Source organism: Miniopterus schreibersii (genome assembly GCF_964146895.1).
Source record: "Miniopterus schreibersii genome assembly, chromosome: 6".
NCBI lineage: Eukaryota > Metazoa > Chordata > Mammalia > Chiroptera > Miniopteridae > Miniopterus > Miniopterus schreibersii.
The window spans coordinates 53,696,082-53,718,824 of record NC_138107.1 but is presented as its reverse complement, the minus strand read 5'-3'; the positions used below and the strand labels follow the sequence as shown (position 1 = coordinate 53,718,824).

The window sequence follows — 22,743 nt, the reverse complement described above, 5'->3', positions numbered from 1 at the left end:
TTTTTTTTGGCCCAAGGGTCACAGTGTGTGAAGTGACTTGTGGCTTGTGATTGGAACACTTTTCCTCCAGCGAGTGTTTGCTGTTGTGAGTCCTGACACTTTTGCGTGCTAAGCTGTGTGCAGGTTGGGACTGGTCAAGGGCTGGAACCCCGAAGGCGAAATAACACGAGCGAGTTTAAGCAAGACTTGACAGAAGGCTAAATTCTTTAAGCCCCTTCTAGCTGTAAGTACCTTTGTTTTCTACCCAAAAGAAAATTCAGAGAATTTTAATATATACGAGCTTACTTATGAAATCTAGTTCTCAGAGATAAGAGCACCACACCAAAGTAGTTACCACTATTACTGCAATGGACTCTTTAAGGGAGCTTCCAGGTAAATCTAAAATCCCCTGGCCTGTGGTGGGAAAGAAATGAACATGTATCAAGCCTGCTCCTTATAATGGCACCTGACATTCGTTTAGTGTAAACCATGTGCCAGGCACCCTGAGAGCTGTACCTGGATCATAGAACCCACTCAAGAGCCCTGTGAGGTAAGTCCCATAATAACGCCTGGTAAGACAAGAAAGCTAAGGCTCCGAATCATGTTATACCATCTCATTTAATTCTCATAAAAACTCAGTGTCTTGGGCACTGTTACCTGTTTTGTGGTAAGGAAGAATAGAGAAGTAGTTTTATTGACCAAGTTGACACAATTTGCAAATTGTGATGTCTAGATTTGAATCCAGACTTGACTCTACCATATCACAGCGTCTCAGGAGCTAAACCCCCTGAGCCATACAATACACAAAGATTCAGATCCAAAAACAATTGCAAGTCTGTGTCCTCTCGCCCACATCCTCTAAGTCTCTAGGGGGCTTAGATATGGGTGCTCTGGTTTTAGAATTGCCCTGGGTGAAATAACTGGGAATTGCGGACAGACATGTTCTGGTAGTAGTACATTTTTTGAGGTTGTGAAATTAACTGCTGTGGACTGCATTCCGTAAGAGCAGAGCCTGGGACCGGGGATGGAGGAGTGTGTGTGGGGAGTGGCTCTTGTGCAATTGATTTAGGGTGTGCTGTCAGGAGGACTTTGGGGAAAGCAGGATGGGGCCAGGGAAGGCCAGGAGTGAGACTGTGGTTTCCACTGCAGCCTAGCTTCATTCCCATCCACTGAGAAGCTCTAGAATATGAATTGTTTGGCAGAATTAGTCCCAGTTGAGGCAAAGGGGCCGGTTAATGATGTGTCTGAGGTCTTGCCCGTGGGAAGGGGGTAACTTGCCTGACAGGGTGCCTCTCTTTGGCTCCAGAAGGGCCTCTGTCCCTCAACAGTTACAGGATGGGCACAGCGGCAAAGGGAATCGGAGAAACTCCGTCAGCACCCACAAGGGGCAGAACCACCAGAGGACATGTTAGCCCAGATCACGGGGCCTCACCCCAGGTGCCGATTCAGTAGGTTCAGCATTCCCAGGTGGTGCTGGTGCTGATGTTGGGGACCGCACTCTGAGAACTGCACTATAGCAACTTCACAAAATCCGCTGTGAATATCTGTGTATATACAAAAACTGAAGGTTTAGCACTTTCCTGATAATTAGAAATAGATACGAGCTGAAGTGTGAATGGTTTCCTGTTGTGTTCAAATAAAACTGACTACTACTAAGCTAGTGGTAAACAAAATCTTAGCTTTTAGGTCAGTAGGAAGAGGCGGTTTGCGATGCTTCAGCGTTGGGGCTTTAGGGCGCTGCCCAAATGCATTGTCTTTTGCCAGAACATTTCTGTGTGGTGAGGCATGTGCGTTGATTTTATTTTAAGGAGTAAGAATTCATTTGTTCTTCTGAGTAGAATTTGTAGTCCAGATGGTCAACTGTGTCCTTCACAGAGGTTGAGAGCATGTAATGCCGCAGCTCCTCCTTCCAGAAGCTCCTGTTGTGTATTCAGAAGGGACAACAGGTCCCTAAATTACAGGGAGTTCTGTTTTTTGTAAGCGCTCCCATTTTCTGAGCTCCTGTAATGGGTCAAGAATGTGCTGGGGACCTCACAAGCATTTCATTTAAGCCTCACAGAAACCCTGTGGGCTAGATATTTTTATCCCCCGTTTTACAAAAGGAGATGCTTCCAGAGGTTAAGTAAATAACTTCGTCAAGGTCATATAGGTAGCAGAGCTGGGGGCCTCTAATGACTGCCAGGCTGACTCCAAAGTTTGTGCTCTCGATTTCTGTGCTGCCATTCACGTAGCTGTGTCAAGTACATTTCTCCGTCTCTCTACCTAGTGGTTCCCTACTGTTTAACTTCTGCTAACTGTCCACAGTCTCCGAGCTTCTGAATTCATCCAGGTGAGACAGTGTTTGACCCACAAAATCTTTTAATGCCACAGGAAATGGAATTGGAATGCAGGAGGAATCATCTCCGCCTCTAGGAAGTTCATTCGGCAAAAGCATTTGAAACACCTGCTACCTTCTGGGCACTGTTCCATGATACTAACAAGTCCCAACCTCACTCGCTGCTAATTAAGCCTGTTTGAGCTTGGAGGGGAGGTTCTGATGGTAAACAGCACAGAACGTGACATCTCTGGCCTGAAATTGACTTTCAAGATGCATGTGGGAGTAAGCAGACTGAGGCCTCGGCTCTTCCCCTCAGTGCAGACAGCAGAAGCCATCCCCGATGAACTGGGCGAGGCTCTGATCTAAGGCACTCCTGTGGGTTTCCAGTTTCCTGACTCTTCTGTTTCTCACAGACTGGAACACGGTTCCTACATGTGCTGTGAGTGCTGGCTGCAGAACACCATATCCCTGATCTTTCTGGGGTTCAGTTCCTGCTGTTTCTGACACAAGGTATGAAACCCAAGTTCCTTGGATTTGGCGAGCTGAAATCTCAGCACAGGCACAGTTCCAGGCAGATGGGGCGTATACTCCAGCATATGTTAGGCCCATGGGGATAGGCTCCTTCTCTTCAGGTTATTAATAGTGATGGTGTTGCTCAGATCGAGAGTTGGCTGCTATGATTTCAACCTCACCTTTGTCTCAGAATCAAGAGGTAGGGATTTCCCCTAAAATCCTAAAGACAATCTGCTACATATTCTCTGGGGAAGTATAGAATAGTATCTAATTCCTCTGAATGGGGGTCCAGAAATGTATATAACCAGTCCAGATCTCTAAATAGAAACTGCCCATTTTAGACACTTGCTGTTCTACACTGACTACAGTCTTTGCAGCTCCCCTTGTCTGCTTGGGGAAGGTCTCTCCAGTTTTAATAAAGTCCCCAGCTGGAAGGCTGACTGGATGGTTAACATCTCTACAATGGAATCAAGAGTGATCCATGTCCTCAGGACCTTGCAAAATCGTAGACTTCCACCATCCTGCTTTTGATATACCTGGTCTGTTAACCAATAATGATGAACAAAAAACTTAAAAGGGCCAGCAAGCACGTCTTTGAGAGTAGCGGTCTCAGAAGGCTGCACGCCATTTCAGAGCGCTCGGTGAAGTTCCAAGCAACAGATTGGGTAGTGGCAGCTACCAAAAGGCAGGAGCAGTGGGCCGTGGGAGCTTGTGTTAGCGGTGGGAAAACAGCACCAGGCGTTAGCAACGGTCAGGCCTCGGTTCAGCAACCTTTGTACTTGAGTTCCGCTTGAAAGAATTTAGAGCCAAGGAACTTAAGGGAAAGTTCACTTAGAAAGTTACCGAGGTACTAGAAGGGCCCTTGGAGCTTAGAAAGAGGGAGGAGAGGCGGGTGCTGCTCTGGAAAAAAAGACCATGCCCTGGGAAAAGAAGGGCAGGGAAAGGAGTTGGGTGCTTTGTAGAGAGGGCTTCACTGGGGCCTCCATCCTGAGAGCTTTTATGTGGAGGTATGAGGAGAGGATCTCTAGAGCATCCATCAGTTTTCCTGGTGTATCTCCTCCGTGTCTCCACTGACTGGTCGGCGCTAGGAGGTCATTAGTCAATGCAGGTGGTCCTGATGTCCTGGCATTACTCTGTCTGATTTTGCTGCTTCTCTGGGCCTGTATCTGAAACAGCTGAAGCCTAGATGTCACCTTCCAGGGGTTAATGCTTAAGGGAGTGGTTGTGCGAGGGCTTGTAGTTTTGCCTGTTGCTAGGCACCCAGGGCTTTCTGCCCTGGTGACCCTCTGCACCTGGCCCATCTTTCCCGCTCTGCTCATGCTGTTTAAATGCCTGCATGTACAGGAAAGTAGAACCTATGAACAGTGTATGTTGCAAGTAACTACACCTCTTTAGACCTATCTTAGAGTGGCAAAAGTCGGAAAGTTGGATCGTGCCAGGGCTGGGCGAGGCTGTGGGTCTGCAGGCACTTTGTGTGTTGCTGGTGGGAGGGCAGCCTGGTGCAGCTGTTGTGGGGAGTAAGCAAACACTGTTATTTGTGGTGAGGGGAGTTGGTGGGGTCTGGAAGAACATCACTGCAAGAGTGGACAGGCAAGGCCCTGGCCGGGCACTCAGTCGGTTAGAGCATTGTCCCGATACTCTAAGGTTGCGGAATTGATCCCTGGTCAGGGCACATACAAGAAGCAACCAATGGATGCACAAATAAGTGGAACAACAAATCAGTGTTTCTCTTTCTTAAAAAAAAAAAAGGGTAGGCAAAATGTGGTAGATGCACATTGGGATTTATTATGCAGCAGAGAGAAGCAACAGATTAGATGTACCTGTATGTCATGGATGGATCTTAAAAACCATTCTTAGTGAAAAATGATACAAAAAAATATATAGCAATGCCATTTATGAAATTTAAATACATGTGCACAGAACAGCAAAACACATTTTACAAGAATGAATACAAAGATACACATTACACACATTAGAATAGTTAGTTAAAATAAGGGAGGAGGACCTGTGGAAATACGTGAAAACAAGAGAGGAGAAAAAATAACTTGAAAGCACTTGGAGGGTGGGTACTGGCGAGAGGGCATTTCCTAATGGAAAACCGTGTGGGCGTGCGTCCCCATTCCACCCAACAGTGTGTTGGTAAATGTTTAACAACTGGCTCTCCAAGGGAAAATAAACCCTGATTCATGGTGTTTACTGATTTCCAAGGTGAGAATACAACTACTAAGGCTGATTTTCAAAGAAAGCAGTTTGGGAGATGCAGACATGCTGCTCTCCTGAGTCTCCTCGACGGAGTTTACAATTTCCTTCACTGCTCCGAGATCGTAAGTTGTATGATAATCCAGATAGTAACTTTTTGAAAGCCAAAATCTTTATGTCCAAGATAAGGCAGAACTTTAGTAGAATGTCATGATGTACATGGTACACCCTTTAAGGCTCAGGGACCATGCACTACCAGCCCAACTGAAATGTTTTCTTTTTCCTTTCTTGAAAAATGGCAGTTATGGTTCTCTCTCCCCAATCATTACTCACCAAATAAACCATGACTTATCCCCCAGATGTCTACTTTTCTCCCTCAAGTGCTAAAAAGACAATGAAACTAATGCCTAGCCATCTATATAATTTTCCAGGAAAGATATAAATGCTGTTGGCTGAGAAATGCAATTAGCAGCATATTTCCTAGGGAAAAAAAGCTGTTTCTTTGAAAGGATTAACCATTACTGGTAAAGGGCTAGACAGGTCTCTACAAACAGTCATAACTTTAAATTGTTCATCCTTTAAAAACTGCAAACATACACTAGGGACATTTTTATACTTATGGGAAAACAAGCACTATTAAAAAAAAAATCTTCCTTGTCATCCCATTAGAGGAGGGTGTCAACCTCATCACTATGGACATTTTGGGTCAGATAACTCTTTGTTGTGGGGCCACAGGATGTTTAGCAGCATCACTGGTCTCTACCCACTCCATGCCCATACCACCTCCTCAGCTTACAACCAAAAATATCTCGACATTGCCAAATGTACCCAGGCAGCAAAACCACCCCCACTGAGAACCACTGCATTAGGAACATCCAAATCTTTTATCTGAGGAAGCTTTGCCAGGGCGGCATTATGAAGCAGTTGTCATTTGGGTTGAATAATGAATGAGCTGCGAGAGTTCCATACATCTTTATGAACTGCTTTTGTTTCTGATCAGTTTTTGCCATGTGCTGTGACCAAAGCAACATTCTCTACCATCAGGTATCTTCTTTCTTAGTTTGATTTTTAAAAACAGAAGTCTGGAATGGGTTAAACCCTGCCAAGCAGCTAAGTTAGGTATGAATGACCAGTAGCTTCAAAAGGCCTTTCCTATGGGCCTTCCTGCTCTAGCTACCAACTCATCTGCCTTGTACATGTTAATTTTCTTTCTCCTTCAAAGACACAGGTAAGGCAGTTAGTATCCTGATCCCCATCTGACCTGTGAAGAAGCCAAAGTTCAGAGGTTAAGGTCAAACTATGACCAAGGTGATCCAACTTGCTAATGGCAAGACTACACATCACTGGATCATGCTGTCCCTCACCATCCAAGACTTCGTAGGCTTTCTCTTACTTTCCAAGGAGAAGTCGAGAGAAGGGAGGGGAAGGGAGAAAGTGACAGGTGAAGGAAATGAAAAAGTATGGCTATCAATACAACCTCCTAATTATAATTCATAACTAACTCATGTCAAAATTAAATGTGCTATTTTTACGGACTTAGTAAAGCCCAATAAGTCGTAAAATAGAAAAGTTTCCTCTGTTACAGTGCCCAGTATACAATATTATTTCTTCCTGAGAGCTTTATTTAAGCTTTCAAATGAAAACTGATGTCCCTGGGTCATCTGAAACCTGAGCTGGTTCGTGGGCCCAAACAGCCCACTGCTTTGGGCTACAGATGTTTCCCTCCACTGTCAGCTAACCTCAATTCTCAAGAATTCCTGGAGCCAGACACAGCCTGTCTTTTTGACATTACACAAGCTAATAAATCTATTTGACCTGACCCTTCCAGTGCTAAGAAACAGCTCCTAGGAATCCACAGACTAATTTACTCATGCAGATGACCTTTCCTTAGATGATGTATATTTGTGTATGTCCTTTCTAATACTACTTTATATGTTTAGGCTTCATCCCTTTTATCACACTCTTGAGAATTAGCATTAGTCTCTGATTCTTTATTCTTTTCATTGATAAAATCTGTGTATTTTCTACTTTCCCCTGAAAATTAAACCCTCAGCTTATTACCCTCCACTGGGGGGGAAGGGGGGCGTCACCACCTTTTTTCTATAAGGGTCAGATAGTAAATATTTTAGGCTTTGTGGGCCACATAAGGTCTCTATCATATATTCCTTTTCATTTTTCAAACCCTTTAAAAATGTAAAAACCATTCTTGAGTGCCATGCAAAAGGCCTCTGGCTGCTTTAGTTTATCAGCCCCTGCCCTAAACTAGCCCATTTGGAATTACTTGGAACTTTACTCATCCAGACTTCTGAAGACAAACTGAAGGAGGAACTAAGGCCAACAAGCTGGTAATTCAGAAAGGCTGGTGGAGAACCACAGGGTGTCCCTCTGCTCCCTTAAGGCTATGAAGGGTGACCTTCACTTGGCTTGGCTTTGCCTTAAGAAGCCTGGACCCAGGGAAGCTGGCCAACAGGGATAAAGTTGAAATAAAAACTCTAACAACAAGGCCAGTTTATTTCACAGTCTCCTGAGGTGGTTACCGTGGGAAACGACAGGCTAGTTATTAAAACCCTCACTGGGCTGGGTTCATTCAGCACACATCTCACTCATGCTCTAGAGGTCAAAATGCGCACAAATCAAGCCCCGGAGGGAAATCCAGGCAACGGGTGTGTCTCCAAGATATGGATCTTGATTTCCAGAAAATGGCTCAGCGGATTCCACAAATAAGAAGAGAGCTTTATTTTAATAAAAATGTCTGCCTTTTGAGCTAGCTCCTTCCCCCGCCATTAAAAAACAGCTTTATCGCTAAAAACCAATCCATTTATTTCATTGTACTCTTTTTAGGCAATTTTAACTTTTTCCACCGTCGTAAGATCACTCTGTATTTTTCACTTTCAGTCTTCTCTTCAAAGACTTTTTTCAGGAGAATCCGCATCACTGTTTCTGTTTCTGTTTCCTTATCTTCTCCAATTAGAAGATCCAATGTATCTCCCACTTTCACCTGAAAATTAAGAGAAAACTGAGCCTTTATTACATCTTGGGAAACTCAGGCCAATGCAAACATCTCTGCTTTGAGTTTTCACCAGCTGATCATCAAAAGTGGGGCACAATCTTAGAGGTTACGTGCATAGTACTTACCATGTGCACTGAGAAGACAATTTCCAGTATAACACTTTTCATTATTTCAACCCAGATGAGCTACATGATTGGGCTCTCAGCAGTTTGTTGGAAGTCACTGTGGAACAGTGGTCAGCTGTATCTCTTAGAGAAATGGAAGTAAAGAAACTGCTTTTCTAGCCCTGACTGGCCCCAGTGATGCCACTTCATCAAGCAGAAAAACAGGAAACAGAGACCAAAGGGATGGTTACCAGGGGGGTGTGTGTGTGTGTGAAAAAGGTGAAGGGGAATACAGTCAATAATATTGTGATGAGTTTGCATGGTGACAGATGATCACTAGAATTAGTGGGGTGATCACACTGTAAGGTATAAAAATGTCTAATCACTACATTGTACACCTAAAACTATATCACTAATACAATATTGTATACCAATTATATTTTTTTTAAAAGAAGAGACAGAACTCCTCAACTCACAAAGATGGAATGCCACAGAAAAGAGAGTAGAGTTGGATGCTGATTCAGTGGGTTCAAAGGGCTGAGGTCAAACCCATTCTTACCCAGGTGGGAGCTTTGGGTTGAGGTAGTGCAGGGCATGCCCTGGGACAGTCATGTCACTGTTGCCAGGGTGCTGATAGCCCAGGAGGGATACCTGGTCTTAGCAATTCCAGATTCCAGGGGATGTGCCTAGCAACTCAGGAAGGGGCTAAATCAACCCATATGCCATGTGCTTCTACTAGAACACAAGCCAGGGACGAGTAGGGCCATCTCAGACTGCTCACCACTCTTCCAAGGGGAAGGGGAAGGGACCCCATGTGTGGGCCATGGACTCTTTAAAAGCCTACTGGAAGGCTTCTGTTTAAGAAGCACAGTGCTAGATGCTGACTTTTACCTTATTTTCCAGTGAATGCTCTCTGAGGCAGTCATAATTTCATGCTTTCAGAATATCTGTTCTCCCACCCACACAAGGCTTTTGTAGGCCCAATACTCAGTCTACAACGTGGGACTGCACACCTGCTCGCCAGGATGCCACACTGGTCAAACCAGGCAGCCCACACAGGGGCCTGTTTTAAACCATTAACTTTCTCCCCTTTGGACTGAGAAGCAGAAAGACTCACACCACGGCTCGGCATGAAGACCGCTTCTACCCCTGGGTTTGAAGGATCAGCTGACCTAGGAATCACCTGAGGGGGGATCCTCCTATAGTTCTGCTGGGTTCAATTTTTAAAAAATGACCACGCAGCTCTAACTGTGTGGACACTTAAAATGTTCAAAAATATAAGGCTTGGGGCCTCTGCTTTACCTTTTTTGGCATAACTCTGTTTCACTTAAACTCATTTTTTATTAAGTAACGTGTGCACATGATATGAAATTTAAAGGTACGAAAGGGCAACCCTTCTCATATACCCTCTCGTCGACATACTGTGGGTGACATCTGCCCCGTAAGAGAAGAGCAGGCTCTCACGTGTACTTGAAAAGCAGGAAGGAATCTTTGTCCTTTACCAAGCCTATCCCAGGGAGAGATTTAGGAAGGCTTCAGTCCCCATACCCAGGATCCACACTCTCTGAGTCAGCAGTTACCCAGTACCTACAGCACTCTGCGCCCCAACTGATTTGCAGCTCACAGGACAGCTGTGCTCAGCTGCAGGCAGCCAGGTTACAACTAACTGCAGCATCCGGCAAGCGCCTGACCCTTCAGGGCCAGCAGCCAGGCTCAGGCCCCACACAGCAGCCCATGGAAGAGGAGGTGTTTTATTCCCTGCAACGTCCTGTCCTTCCTAATGTGGCAGACGGCACAGCAGACACAAAGCAAAACTGGCTGGGATTAGAGGCTGTTCCAAATATCTACATTTCAAATCTCCCCTTAGCTGCAGTTACTATGGCTACCAGGTCTCCTAGTAACAAGGCAGCAGAGTGTTAATACTGCCCCCTTCCTTTGCTGACCCCCAGGAGAAATATGAAGGCAGCCGAAACAACAGAACACCCAAGGCAGAATGAAGCTGCAATTAGGCTGTAGTTGACAATATCTCATAGCAGAGGGAGAAAAACAGGCTTGTGGTGTTTGTAAATGAGACCCCAGCACAGACGCAGGGTGTGCCAAGAGCAGGTCTTGCCCTTGGCACATTGTGGCTGGAGAGAAGGGGGCTGGGCTACAACCACAAAAAAGCGATTAAGGGTCGAGAAGGGCCTGATCTCCAGAAGCGCAGTCTGAGCGCCTGATTTCCTGTGGCTCACCGAGCAATGACTGACGCCTGCAGTCTGAACCTGCTGGTCAGGTGCCATCAGAGGGATCGTGGGCCTTGTGACTTGGAGGCTGACACAGTACTGAGGAGTCCACCCCCACCTCCCCCCACTATCCTGTCCACTCTGATCCTGGGAGAAAGGACTCTGAAGGAAGCCTCAGTGCTCACCCACGTCCAGAGCTATTGGCTCAACACCCCCAACCCCAACCCCTCCCATGTCCCAGGGCAACAGGATACAGATCAGGTCCTCCAGCCTCAGGGCTATTTTGAAATATTAGAGAAGCTAAAATAAAAACCTCCAAAAGTGTGTCTAACTTCCCTGGAACACTTGTTCCCTGGACACTAAGAGTTAGATTGTCTGTCAATGCCCCATAGGTCTGTGTCACACATTTTTTTATTTTGTTAACTTTCACCTTCATTATTGTTTTTTCCAATTATAAAAGTGATACATACTTGTAAAAAATTAAGAAAATGAGAAGCATGAAGAAAATATAACCCATAATGCCCCACTCAAAAAAATACTAGTAATATTAATATTTTAATTCTAGATGTACGTACTTATGTAATTTATTTTTACAAAAATACATGTATTTAACAGAATTTATATATATGATTTACTGTAACAACACTAGATACTGGAAATCCTAACACTTCTAAGTGACTTCTTTCACTTAACAGTAGTACTGAGGTGGAGCTGTCAGAACACAGAGCACCTCCTGTTTTATAGCTGCCTGCACACACAGCAATGTACCCAGCAAGTGCTGGGGGAGGGGTATGCTGCTGGGCTGCACAGAATTACACCTCTGCTCAGGTAACAGCAGGCCAAAAAAACTTCTCCATGGATCAAATGTTTCTTTCTAGTCTTATTATTATCATTTCATGGGGCCTAACACTAATGACTCAGAAGTTTAAATAATAGATTTTTGCCAGTTCTGATTGTCATAAACTTCATCTCAAAGTCATTATGGCTGCAAAACAGCAGGTGGTCTGTGTGACTGAAGCCGGACAGTGATTCTCAGTAGCATGACCAGGCTCTAGGAAGACCTCAGAAATGGTAAGACAGATACAGGGATGCTCCAAGTAAGGAGCCCGAGGGAAATTAGGGGCAGCATTGAGTACTGACAAAGCAACACACAAAAATATCTGGCTGTCTTAATATCTCACCGTTCTGCTTTTCTTCCATAACTTTTCCCCGTTCAGCCTGAGTTCACCTTTGTAGAATGCATCTTCCACTTTGCTTAAAAAAAAAAAAAAAAAAGTCAAAGTGCTTTAAAATAGAAATATATTCAAAACCATTATACAAGTTTAAGAAACACACCTGCCATAAATGCTTATTCTGACAGTGACCTACCTTCCCACAAAATCTTGTCTGGGCGCTGGGAAAGTGAAAGTCAACTGCTCCCATATGTAAGCAAAACAAGATCAAAGGGTACTTCTGATTAGATGCTGACCTGCTGCAAAAACTTGCTAGGACCATCAGGCAGGTCATCAGTACCTTGATGGGGCATGTGCACCTGTCCCATTTAGGACAGGGCTGGGTTCTCCACCGAACTCCCTGCACAGCAACTCCCTTTAAGGTGGTAGCTCCTGTGATTCGTGACAAAGCAAGAGAGCACTCCCTTCCCGTCACATACCTGCTTTCTGCTCTGAGAGAAAAATGAGGCACCATGCATATGGTGAGGCCATTAAGAAATCCCCTACTAGTCTGCACTGAAGTTGGGGAAACTCCAATCCAGCAGCTGCTGATCTCTCTGAATTTAATCACTGGGGCAACTAGACCAGGGGAGGGCGCAGACAAAAATCAGTGCCCTGATGCTCTGATTCCAGGTGACTGGCATCTGAGGTTGTGTGTGTTTAATAACAGCAGCAGCTACTACTCTGAGAGAGGTCCCCTTATGAGTTTGCCAGATTTTAGAGAACATTCAACAAATCCCAATCAGGTTGCCTGTGGGCTCAGAGTTGCCTTTACGAATCCTTAAGCTTCATAGATTGAAGAATTAAACTATGCCATTAAGTTAGGTCATAAAGATACAAGTTACACAAAGAAATCTTTCTGCATTTTTCATACCACAATTCTTACCTTGCGTGCAGTATGCACACAATGATTGCTACAGGAATGAACGAACAATGAGGGTCACTATTCTTATATAATTATAGTCTAGGAGAGAATGAGAATATTAAATCTTGAAAGTTACACTTAATATCTCTGTGCACTATATGTGAACACACATACAAAGCATTTTCATCATCATAGGTAACATAACCTACTATGTGCCAGGCACTGCTATAAGTACTTTTAGATACATAAAGAAATATTCATTTAATCCTACCAACTACCTTCTAGAATGGGGTTCTATTATCCCCATTTTACAGATAAGGAAACCGAAGCACAGAGAATGTACGCCCAAGGTCATACACAGAATCCGGATGGAAGCATCAGCAGTCTGGCTGCAGAACCTGCATTCTTAGCCACCCTGCTACACTGCTTCCATTGGTTCTAAGAGGTATTTTCTTTCTGCTGCAGCATTTGTGAAACCCACATGCACTTATGCTTGCTATATACATCTAACATGGCGACTCCTTTTCTCCTCAAAGATGTTATGAAATCAATGGTTCATCTTACAGTTCTACGGGAGTTTTACAAACAAGGAAATGTGGCATGAGACTCACAGGCAGTCACTTCTTTGGGAATCAATTTTCTCATCTATAGAATGAAATAATTGAAACAGGTTTCCTATAAGGTCTTCTCTCTTTTTTTAAAAATATATTTTGATTTTGAGAGAGAGAGGGAGAGGGGTAGAGAAATAGAAACATCAAAGAGAAACATCGATGAGAGAGAAACATCGTCAACTGGCTGCCTCCTGCACACCCCCTACTGGGGACTGAGCCTGAAACCTGGGCATGTGACCTGACCGGGAACCGAATGGGTGATCTACTGATTCATGGGTCGACGCTTAACCACTGAGCCACACTGGCCGGGCAGTCTTCTCATATCTGTGGTTACTCTTCACCATAACGTGGGCTGAGGGATTGGTAATGCTATGTTAACATAATGAGAAGAAAGTGATATCACAATAAAATGCTCATCACACTTACTTTCTGCCAACATCTAGGCCTGTCTTCAGGATGACATCATACCGAAAAGACTGCACTGCCTTTTCCAGGTCTTTATAGTCTTTGACCACACTGGGATCATCCTCAAGCTCCTCTTCCTGCTCACTCAGCTCATTACGATCACTCTCTTCATCAGAGTCCTCTTCATCTTCGACTTTTTGCAGAGTCTTTTTAGTGGATTTTTTAGAGCTTACATTACTTTTGAGTCTTATGGAAAATGGAAAAATATATTCTGGAGATATTAAAAGTCCTGGGAGTCTCAGTGAGAAAATGTTATGGAAAAGTGTTTTATAATTTGATGCATTTAATTTGGTACTAGAAAAATATAAGTATCGATTCCAGGAAGCACAGAGTTTGTGTGAATGTGTCCCTCGTAGCGCTCCCCAGAGTCCAATCCAGGCATCTGGTTTTCTTAAAATATTGGTGGGCAATCTGACACTAGTCATAGCCATGGTGCATATAACCTGCAACAGATAAGTTTTACTTCACAAGTGCCACGTCCCGACATTCTTACAACATAAACCATACACACCATGACCACTTTATATCTAGTACTGAAGCTCCCCTATAAAGGGCCATATTGGTTTGAATATACGGAGGGCCATGCACTGTACCACGGTGAGTCTTCAAGCTGTAATGAGCGTGCTTACCTCATAGGATGTCATGAGGGTCGTACTAGATACTAATATGTGTGAAAACACTAGTTCTACTCTTTCCAACCCCCGAATTAGCTTAGTACTCATTGCTACTGAAAAACATTAACAATAGTTCTCAATGACTTGTTTTTTAAAAAGAAAAATCTCATGGAGAGAAAGACTATTTACTGACATGCAGTACATCCTTACAATACTGACTTTGCCAGGAAGGACACCCGATTATTACTTCATAAAACCCAGAGTGAATCTAAACTTTAATTCAACCTCCAACCCCAGCAAATCAGAGTTAGGAATGAACCAATTGGACAGATGTGCATTTTACCTCCTTCTACCTTCGACACCTTCCCACTGTGGAGCAGAGGCATTAGCTAGCAGAGAAGAGGCTTGGAGACTCACAATCTAGGTAACTGTTTCCTGAGGCTCTGAGGCGCTGACATGCCAGAGAGCAAACAATTCCTACAGAACCTCAAAGGCAGTAGAAACTAGTGTTATGACGGTGGCAGACTTTTCCCAAGTCCATCAAGATGGTTTTTACACCGTGAATAGTAATGTGAGAAGGGTTGCCATATGGTCAATATCCTCATACTTCAAGTCTGAAAATGACTTTCCTTTGTGCCAAGGCTATACTTTCAGGCTGATCTGATAATGATTCTCATGACTTTTCCTTACTCTCCATTCACCACAAAGCTGACAACAGCAATTACCTGTAAGCCCACTCAATAGCACATAGCTAGCTACTTCTAAATTATATTTGTTAACATTTTGGGCCTTATTTTTGTTGGCATGAATGAAGGAGACTACAGAAGCTCAACTCTATTTCAGTACTCTTGGGACCCCAATGTGACTCTTAAATGAGAAATAAAAAAGGCTCAATTTAAGGGCTGTTTTTCAACACAACTATAATTTGAAATGATTTTTAAAAGCTACAAAATCCCTCGAGTACTCTAAAATACTGAATAGAAATTACTTGAAGCACCTTTAAGATAAATACTGATATTTGTACATGTGGTCTATCTAATATAATATAGAACAGATAATCATTCATAGAAAGAACTTTAAATTTTATATCAGCAGGGATTAAAAAAGGAAATAGTTTATTTCAGTAGCTCTCATGGAAGTTACCTAATGGTGAATTACTTTTTATTTTGCTAAGTAAAGATATTTTTTATCCTTTATTTTGCCAAGTAAGGATTTTTAGTAGTAATATAATTTTTAAGAGAAATGAGATTTTAATGATTACATATGAAATATATTTTCATGGTAGAAAATTTGAGCCCTGGCCAGGTAGTTCAGTTTGTTGAAGCACGGTATTGATAAGCCAAGGTTGTGGGTTCGATCCCCAGTCAGGGGACCTTCAAGAGGCAACCAATGAGAGCATAAATGAGTGGAACAACAGGTTGATGTTTCTCTCTCTCAAAAAAAAAAAAAAAAATCAATAAAATTTGAAAAAAATATGAAGTCAAACCACTAATAATCTACTCTATGACAACTACTGTTAACATTTTTGGCATATATTCTTCACAGTAAAATTTTAAGAAAAATAATTCCCTCACAAGCAGATCCTCTCATAACCACTCACCCAAAACACAAAGGAAGGTTAACCATAAGTGGCCAGAGCTCTCTATCATCAGCCTCAGGAATTCTGTGTTGGGCTTAAGTTCTAGACTCATTAGAATTTATCCAGGTGATGTCTAAGTTATGGGCCAAGACAGCCTTGGTTGAAATCAACCCCCTGCTCTTGGGCCTATACTAAACTGGTTTATAAGATGCTCATGTAATGAAGATGAAGACTGACATTAATAATAATGATTTGCCTCTCTTTAGGTCAGTGTTTTTCAAACTGGGTCATGAGCCATTCTTAAAATTTTTACTTTTTAAGAGCTACAACTGAAGGGTATAGGGAATTGTACAGTGCATCACATATAATAAGAGTTAATACTGCTAATATTATTTCATGAAACTTTTATTACATTTACACACATACATATATACGTACACACACACACACACACACACACACACACACGGTCATCATGTAAAATATATTTACTGTGGATAACAATAAAAAAAAAGTTTGAAAACACTGGTCTAAATGACTTCAGCAAACCATCTTTTGCTATCAGGTATAATGCCGAAGGCCATATGTATGCCTTGGAGCTCAGGACCTGGCTTCATGTTCCACCCCAACTAACAATACTCCCAGAGCTGTCCCAGTCTGCAGAGATGACAAAAGCAGCCTCTCAGGGAAAACTGTGCCTGTCCCTCGTTTTACAGAAGAGTACAAATGAGACTTGGAGCAATTTAACTAGTTGCTAAGTCATACAGCTAGTAAGTGATATAGCCAGGATTCCAATGCCAAGTCTTCTTAACACTCATTGATTACTATGGTTCAGGCATTACATATTAACTCATTTATTCCTTCCAACAAGCCCATCTAAGTTACAGGGTCACACAGATACTAAGTAGACTCAAACCCAGGCTCCCTGGCTCCTAATCAAGGCTCTTTACTACCACGCTGAATTGCCCACCAATCTTCTGACTCCAAATCCACTGCTCTTTCTGCTACACTATGACATTTCTCATTTTCTTTTTTTTAAATCCTCACCTTAGGATATTTTTTCCATTGCTTTTCAGAGAGAGTGGAAGGGGGGGAGAGGGAGAGAGAGAAACATCGATGTGAGACATTGATTGGTTGCCTTCCACACCTCCCCCCATCCAGGCCAGGGATCGAGCCTACAACCAAGATACACACCCTTGGCTGGAATCGAACCCGGGACACTTTAGTCTGTAGGCTGACACTCTAACCACTGAGCCAAACCAGCTAGGGCATTTCTCATTTTCTTTTAAACTAAAACTAACCTTCACAGACTACTATACTAGAGAGAATGGAGAATTTCAGGAATAGAGGAGTGGAAGTGTTGCCTTTACTTAGAAGAAATCCTAAGAGGAGACATACTGGGGGAGGGAAGTCCTGTCTCTATGTCAGTCCCTGGACTCCCAAATATCCCACCCCAGAGTCCTGCCTTTATACCACACTGTTGTCTCTTTGAGGAACGCTTGGATATGACGGTGCTCTCTGTGCATACATCACAAATAGTTACCCACAATAGGAAGCTTTTATTAGCACAAAATAACTTTAAAACCCTATGTAATTATATAATTACACTCATGTAATTATAATAAACATAACCAAAATGGCAAGCCCAGCATTACTTCTGTGTTTATTAGCTCACTCCCTCTCTTTCTGATCTGCTTCACTCTCCAGCAGACCTACGTTGGTAAATGCTGGAAATATATATAAAATTTATGAACATAAAATTGAGAAAACACATTAACCTAATTTTTTGCTGGAGATGACCGTTTGTATGTTAGCAGTGGACACCCATGGCCACAGGGGTGGAGTCTGAGAACCCAGATCCTGCCTTGCAGCTTTGAAACTGGTCAGAGGAGTGGCAGTGCCAGAGGAGAGGGCTAGGCAGGCCCAACCCTTCTTCAACCAGAACAGCAGTGCTGGTGAATACTGGGGTTCCTTACATTTCATTGGAAAATAAGGATTCTACTATTTTTTAAGATGTTTCTGTACATTTAATAAGGCCTCCTCTCTTCCAGGCTCCACGCAAAATCCACAGTCCTCCTCCACCCTCCCCCTTTCCCAAACTCATGTTCCACCAAGGCTTTTGTACTATTCTTATCTCCCAAGGGTAGTGACCCTAAGGGTAGTGATAGGACATAACTGTGTCCCATTCCTCACTCCCATCCCCAATCTGCTCAACACATACAAACACCAGCAAATACTTGAAGATGCACTTTCGAGAAATGAAATAAGCATCCTACCTATCACTATATTCACCCATTTGCCTGCATATGCCAAGTGGCCAGCTAGGTCTACATATAAAACACGGTCCTTGTCTTCAAGAAACTGCCGTTTAAGTGAAATGTGGGTGAGTAAACTGGCTGTCAGAGAACATTAAATGAAAGCTGAGGTCCAGAGGGAGGCTGTTCCTGCGCAGGCTGAAACCCAGAGCAGGGACGCCTGAGGAGAGCTCTGATGGCAAAAGCGGCCCAGCTGGCGTGGCTTAGTGGTTGAGCATCGACCTAGGATCCAGGAGATGGCAGTCTGATTCCTGGTCGGCACATGCCCGGGTTGCGGGCTGGATCCCCAGTTGGAGGCATGCAGGAGGCAGCCAAACAATGACTCTCTCAACATTGATGCTTCTCTCTCTCTCTCCTTCTCCCTTCCTCTCTCTGAAATCAATAAAAATATATTTTTTAAAAATGGTGGCCAGAAATTGAGCTTTGGGGAAAGAGCAAGTTACAACAGTATAATTTTTCACTTTCTAGTGGACCATCCTCTCTTAACCCCACTACCCTCCAGCTGCTCTTTCTTGCTCCTCTTTACAACAAAACTCCTCAAAAGGGTTGTCTCTACTCTCTTCAGTGCCTCTCGTTTTCTAAATCCAAAAGGTTATTTGTTAACCCCCACCTTATCTGACTTCTCAGCAGCATTTGAAACAACACTCGTTTCTTTTCTACTTGGCTTCCAGGACTCCTCACTTTTGGTTTACCTCCTACCTCACCCGCTGCTGTTTCTCAAGACCCCTTTGCTGCTTCCCTCTCTTCTCCCTGACATCTTAATGTTGGAGGCACCAGGGCGCAGTCTCAATCGTCTTCTCTTCTACATTCACTTCATCCAGCTCAATCTATCAAGGTTTTTTTTGTTATTTTTTTAAAATCTTCACCTGAGGATGTTTTTTCCATTGCTTTTCAGAGAGAGTAGAAAGGAGGGAGAAAGAGAGAAACATCAATGTGAGAGACACACTGACTGGTTGCCTCCCACACATGCCCCAACAGGGGGCCGGGGTCAAGCCTGCAATTGAAGTACATGCCCTTGGCTGAAATCGAACCCAGGACCCTTCAGTATGCAGGCTGGTGCTCTAACCACTGAGCAAAACTGGCTTGGGCTCAATCTATCAGTTTTGACAAATGCTTATCAAGACACCGGACGTTTCCATGGCTTTAAATACCACCTGTATGCCTACAACTCCCTAATCTATATCACCATTCTGGCCCTTCCTTCCAAATTCCAGACTTATATATCTGCGCAGAAAAGAATTAATATAGCAGGCCTGAGACTGCTATCCTTAGAAAGGCCTATTTGCAAGGTGGCCCTTGGCTGGTGTCTAGGAACTTGGATTTCAGAAGGGTTCTCACCATTCCCAGAACTGACAGGAGTGGCTCACTGTGCCTAAATTGTTTGTACCAACAACTTGATTTATACTGAATACCTGCTTTCCTTCTGGGAGTCTGGAATTTTGGTACATTTTTGATAGAGGGTACCTATGTGACGAAATCTCAATAAAAACCCTGGGCCCTGAGTCTCTAAAAGAGCTTTCCTGATAGACCTTTCACATATGTTGTCACAATTTGTTGCTGGAGGAATTAAGCATGCCCTATGTGAGTGCACTGGGAGAGGACTCCTGGTTTAGAAGACTGCTCCTGGTTTCCTCCACTGTCCCATGCATCCTCTCCACTGACGATTGTGCATTGTACAATTTTGCTGTGACTTATAGCTGAGTCCTGTTGAGTCTTTCTAGTGAATCAAGGAACCTGAGGGTGGCCTTGGGAACCCCTGACACAATATCCAGTTGCCTATTCGATATCTCCATTTCAGTGTGTAACAGGCACCCCAAACAAATGGTCCAAAAACAAACTCCTGATATATATCCACAGTCTCAAATCTGCTTTATCTGCAGCCTTCCCCACCTGACGATAACTCCTCCCTGCTAGTTGCTAAGAACAAAAGCTTCCAGTCATTCTCAACTCTTCCCTTTCCCTCATACCCTATGCATTAAGTCAGGAAATCAAGTCCCACTATTTCCACTGCTACCACAGATTCAGGCCACCATCATCTATCACCAGGGTTACTACAAAGGCTGTCCAGAGTGGTCAGAGTGATTCTTTTAAAAAGCAACTTACAACATGTCACTACTTTCCTCAAAACCCTACAAAAGCACAAAGAAAAGCAAAATCCTTACCATGGCCTAAAGGCTCTAAGCAATCTGGCCCCTCCATTTCTTCTCTGACCTCATCTCCAGCCTCTCTTGCACTTGCTCACTCAGCTCCAGCCACACTGGCCATCCTGATGTTCCTCATACACAACAGGCACATTTCTGGATAAGTCCTTTGTTCCAGCTGCACCTAGAATACTCTTACCCCAGATATCTGCATGGCTAACTCATCTTCACTTCAGTGAGTCTACTCATTCCTACTCTATTTAATAGGCATCTCCCCCTCACAATGTCCCCTTACTCTGCTTACTTTCTTCCCCCATAGCACGTATTACCTGCTATCTATATAACTTACTGGTGGTTTTCATTTTTTGCCTGTCTCCCCTACTAGACTATATAAACTCCACAAGAGTAGGGATCCTCACCTGTATTATTTCCTCTGCTGAATCCTAAGTGCCCAGAACAATGCCTGGCACATAGTAAGTGCTTAATTACCGTGGACTTAAAAGTATAGCAGAGTTTGAGAACTGGAACATTCTCAAAACAGAACAAAGATAGGGATGGATTAATGGGCAAGAAGTTAGATATCCAGGGACTTTGCGTATCTTATCTCCTTGGACTTGACCCAGAGGGCACGGGAGCCATAAAAGGTCTTAAGGAGGTAAGTGACCCGAGAGGAGTGCATTTTAAAAGATTTCCTTGGCGACAATGTGGACCTGAGCATAGGGGTGATCATGGCAGGAACACCGACGGCGGTTTTGGGTGAGATGTTCAGGACAGATAAACCTGTCAACTAACCGAAGGCTGTAAGAGGCAACGCTTGACCTGCGGGAACCGGTCCACGTTCCTGAGCCTGTTCACTGCTCCGCAAGGAGAACCTGGTCTGCCTGCTTGTAGGTCTCCGGCAGTGGAAAATCCTCCCTTCTCCCGGAGACCTCGGAGCTGACTGCAGAGACCGGGCCGGGTTCCCCTCGCTCCCTCCCCACGCCGGCGGGCTGCGCACCTCCCCGGCACCTCAAGGTCAAGGGGACCTAACACCTGCGTCCTCGAGCTCCCGGGATGCGTCTGGAGGCAGCAGTAGGTGCCGAGCCCAGGGGAGGACTGTCTCGGCCCGCCGGGCTCCCACGGCCCCTTTAGCCCCCGGGCCCCCGGGGCGCCCCGAGGCTGGCCCGGTCGGGGTAAGAATCCGCAGACTCACGCGGAGATCTGGCAGAAGCGCGGGCCGGGCAGAGGCGCTCGCGGGGCCCCTGTTTCACCAGGGCGCGCGGTGAAGCAACAGAGAGAGAGGCACGGGCCGGGGGCGCACGCGCCGGGCAGGGGCGCAGTTACCTGTACGTCAGAGCCGCTCCTCCCCCTCCCCCCGCAGCCTTGCGAACCTCCGGCCCCAGGCCCCGCCCCCCGCCTGTGCCCCGCCCCTTCCGCCGGCGCGGGCGCGGCGAGAACGGGCCCGGCAGGGCGCAAGGGCGCGGCAGCGGCGGCTCAGCGACCTCTGCTGGAAGCAGCGCCTCGGAGGACCGCGCGGGGAGGGCCCACCGGGGAGACGCCTGGCTGGGAGCCGAGTGCGGAAGCGGGCGCGGGGTGTTACACGTGGCTGAAGAGAGCTTGTGACAGTGTAGGGGGGCCTAGAGTCCTGTGGGGTCACCGGCGCTTTGGAACATCTTTGAGAATTATAGAGGTTGTCTCCAGAAAAATATATACACCCGCCAGAATTTACTGACAATGTAAAGGAAGTTCAAAGTATCTTTTTTTTTTTTTTTGTTAATCCTCACCTGAGGATTTCTTTTCCCATTGATTTCCAGAGAGACTGGAAGAGAGGCATGGGAGGGGGAGGGGGAGAGAAACATCGGTGTGTGGACACAGTGACTGGTTGCTCCTGGCACCGCCCAGCCCCGCCGGGAAATCGAACCTGTAACTCAGGTATAACAACCCAGGTGCAACCCCGGTTCCTGCCCTTGACCGGGAATCTAACCCAATGTTTGGTCCGCAGGTCGAGGCCCTAACCACTGAGCAACCGGCCAGGGCTGACTCAGTTAATCTTTTAATTATTTTTTTCTCTTTTCTTTTTGTCTTTTAATATTTTTATTGATTTTCATAGAGAGAGAGGAAGGGAGAGGCAGAAAGAGAAACATCAATATAAGAGCGGAACATCGATTGGCTGCCTCCTGCACCCTGTCCCCTACCGTGAGATGGAGCCCACACCCCCAGCGTGTGACCTGACTGGGAATCCAACCAGCGACCTTTGGGCACATGGGCAGACACACAGCTGAGCCACAGGAGCCCGGGCTAATTACTTTATTCTTGAAAGGATATTCTAGCCCTGGGTGGTGTGGGTCAGTGGTTACAGCATCATCTGTCGCCTGCGGGTTTGATTCCCAGTCAAGGGTATGTACCTGGATTGCAGGTTCGCTCCCCACCCCACCTCCCGGCACCATCAGGAGGCAACCAGTCCATGTGTCTCTCTGTTATCCATGTTTCTCTCTCACTCTCCCTCCCTTCCACTCTCTCTGAAAAGCAATGGAAAAAAATATCCTCACGTGAGGATTAACAAAACAAAAAATGTATTTGAACTTCCTTTATACTGTAATTTTAATATAACATTTA

At 44.8% G+C, this 22,743-nt stretch overlaps 1 protein-coding gene across 7 annotated transcripts; it reads right to left on the bottom strand.

Annotated features, from left to right (window-relative positions):
• Positions 1-7,720: 7,720 nt before the first annotated feature.
• MTRES1 (mitochondrial transcription rescue factor 1) lies at positions 7,721-21,553 on the bottom strand. Of its 7 annotated transcripts, none has more exons than XM_081140761.1 (5): positions 21,472-21,542; positions 16,740-16,760; positions 13,461-13,942; positions 11,529-11,601; positions 7,721-8,006 (listed from the first exon to the last, which is right to left on the bottom strand). In XM_081140761.1, the coding sequence occupies exons 3-5, from the start codon at positions 13,928-13,930 to the stop codon at positions 7,827-7,829; spliced, it is 723 nt and encodes a 240-aa protein (XP_080996887.1). In that variant the 5' UTR covers positions 13,931-13,942; positions 16,740-16,760; positions 21,472-21,542; the 3' UTR covers positions 7,721-7,826. The 7 variants fall into 7 exon arrangements, with proteins under 7 accessions (XP_080996887.1, XP_080996884.1, XP_080996886.1 ...); XM_081140758.1 differs by lacking the exons at positions 16,740-16,760; positions 21,472-21,542 and adding exons at positions 20,170-20,273; positions 20,941-20,956; XM_081140760.1 differs by lacking the exon at positions 16,740-16,760 and having other exon boundaries at positions 21,341-21,553.
• Positions 21,554-22,743: the final 1,190 nt, after the last annotated feature.